This window comes from Penaeus monodon, chromosome 21 (genome assembly GCF_015228065.2).
Source record: "Penaeus monodon isolate SGIC_2016 chromosome 21, NSTDA_Pmon_1, whole genome shotgun sequence".
Lineage (NCBI taxonomy): Eukaryota > Metazoa > Arthropoda > Malacostraca > Decapoda > Penaeidae > Penaeus > Penaeus monodon.
In genome coordinates, this window is record NC_051406.1 from 14,165,209 (window position 1) to 14,165,494 (window position 286).

A 286-nucleotide genomic window follows, 5' to 3' on the forward strand; every position below is an offset into this window, starting at 1 on the left:
CTATACTTACTTGAGATATATATTTTACAGATCAGATTTCTGTATAGGAAGAGCATTTAAAGCCATTACTGTTTCCTTCACAGAAAATAATATTACTTAGATATACAACCTGCTGTTATTTTCTATATCAAAATCTTTATTTCCCCTTTCAGCCAAAATAAATTGATTACATGGTTAAGGTTAATCTTCCGGACACAGTATTTAGTGGAGAACTACTACCAGTCTTGGAGTTATGTCTGTAAAACAGGTATATACAGAGTTTTAGCATTTTTGTTTTAAATATTTC

The 286-nt window shown here is 29.7% G+C and overlaps 1 protein-coding gene across 1 annotated transcript in view; it reads left to right on the top strand.

Annotated features, from left to right (window-relative positions):
* LOC119586251 (RUN domain-containing protein 1-like) overlaps positions 1-286 on the top strand; it is an 8,728-nt gene that overhangs the window by 7,751 nt on the left and 691 nt on the right. Inside the window, 1 exon segment of the mRNA XM_037934956.1 lies at positions 153-247. Coding sequence (XP_037790884.1) covers positions 153-247 — 95 coding nt within the window.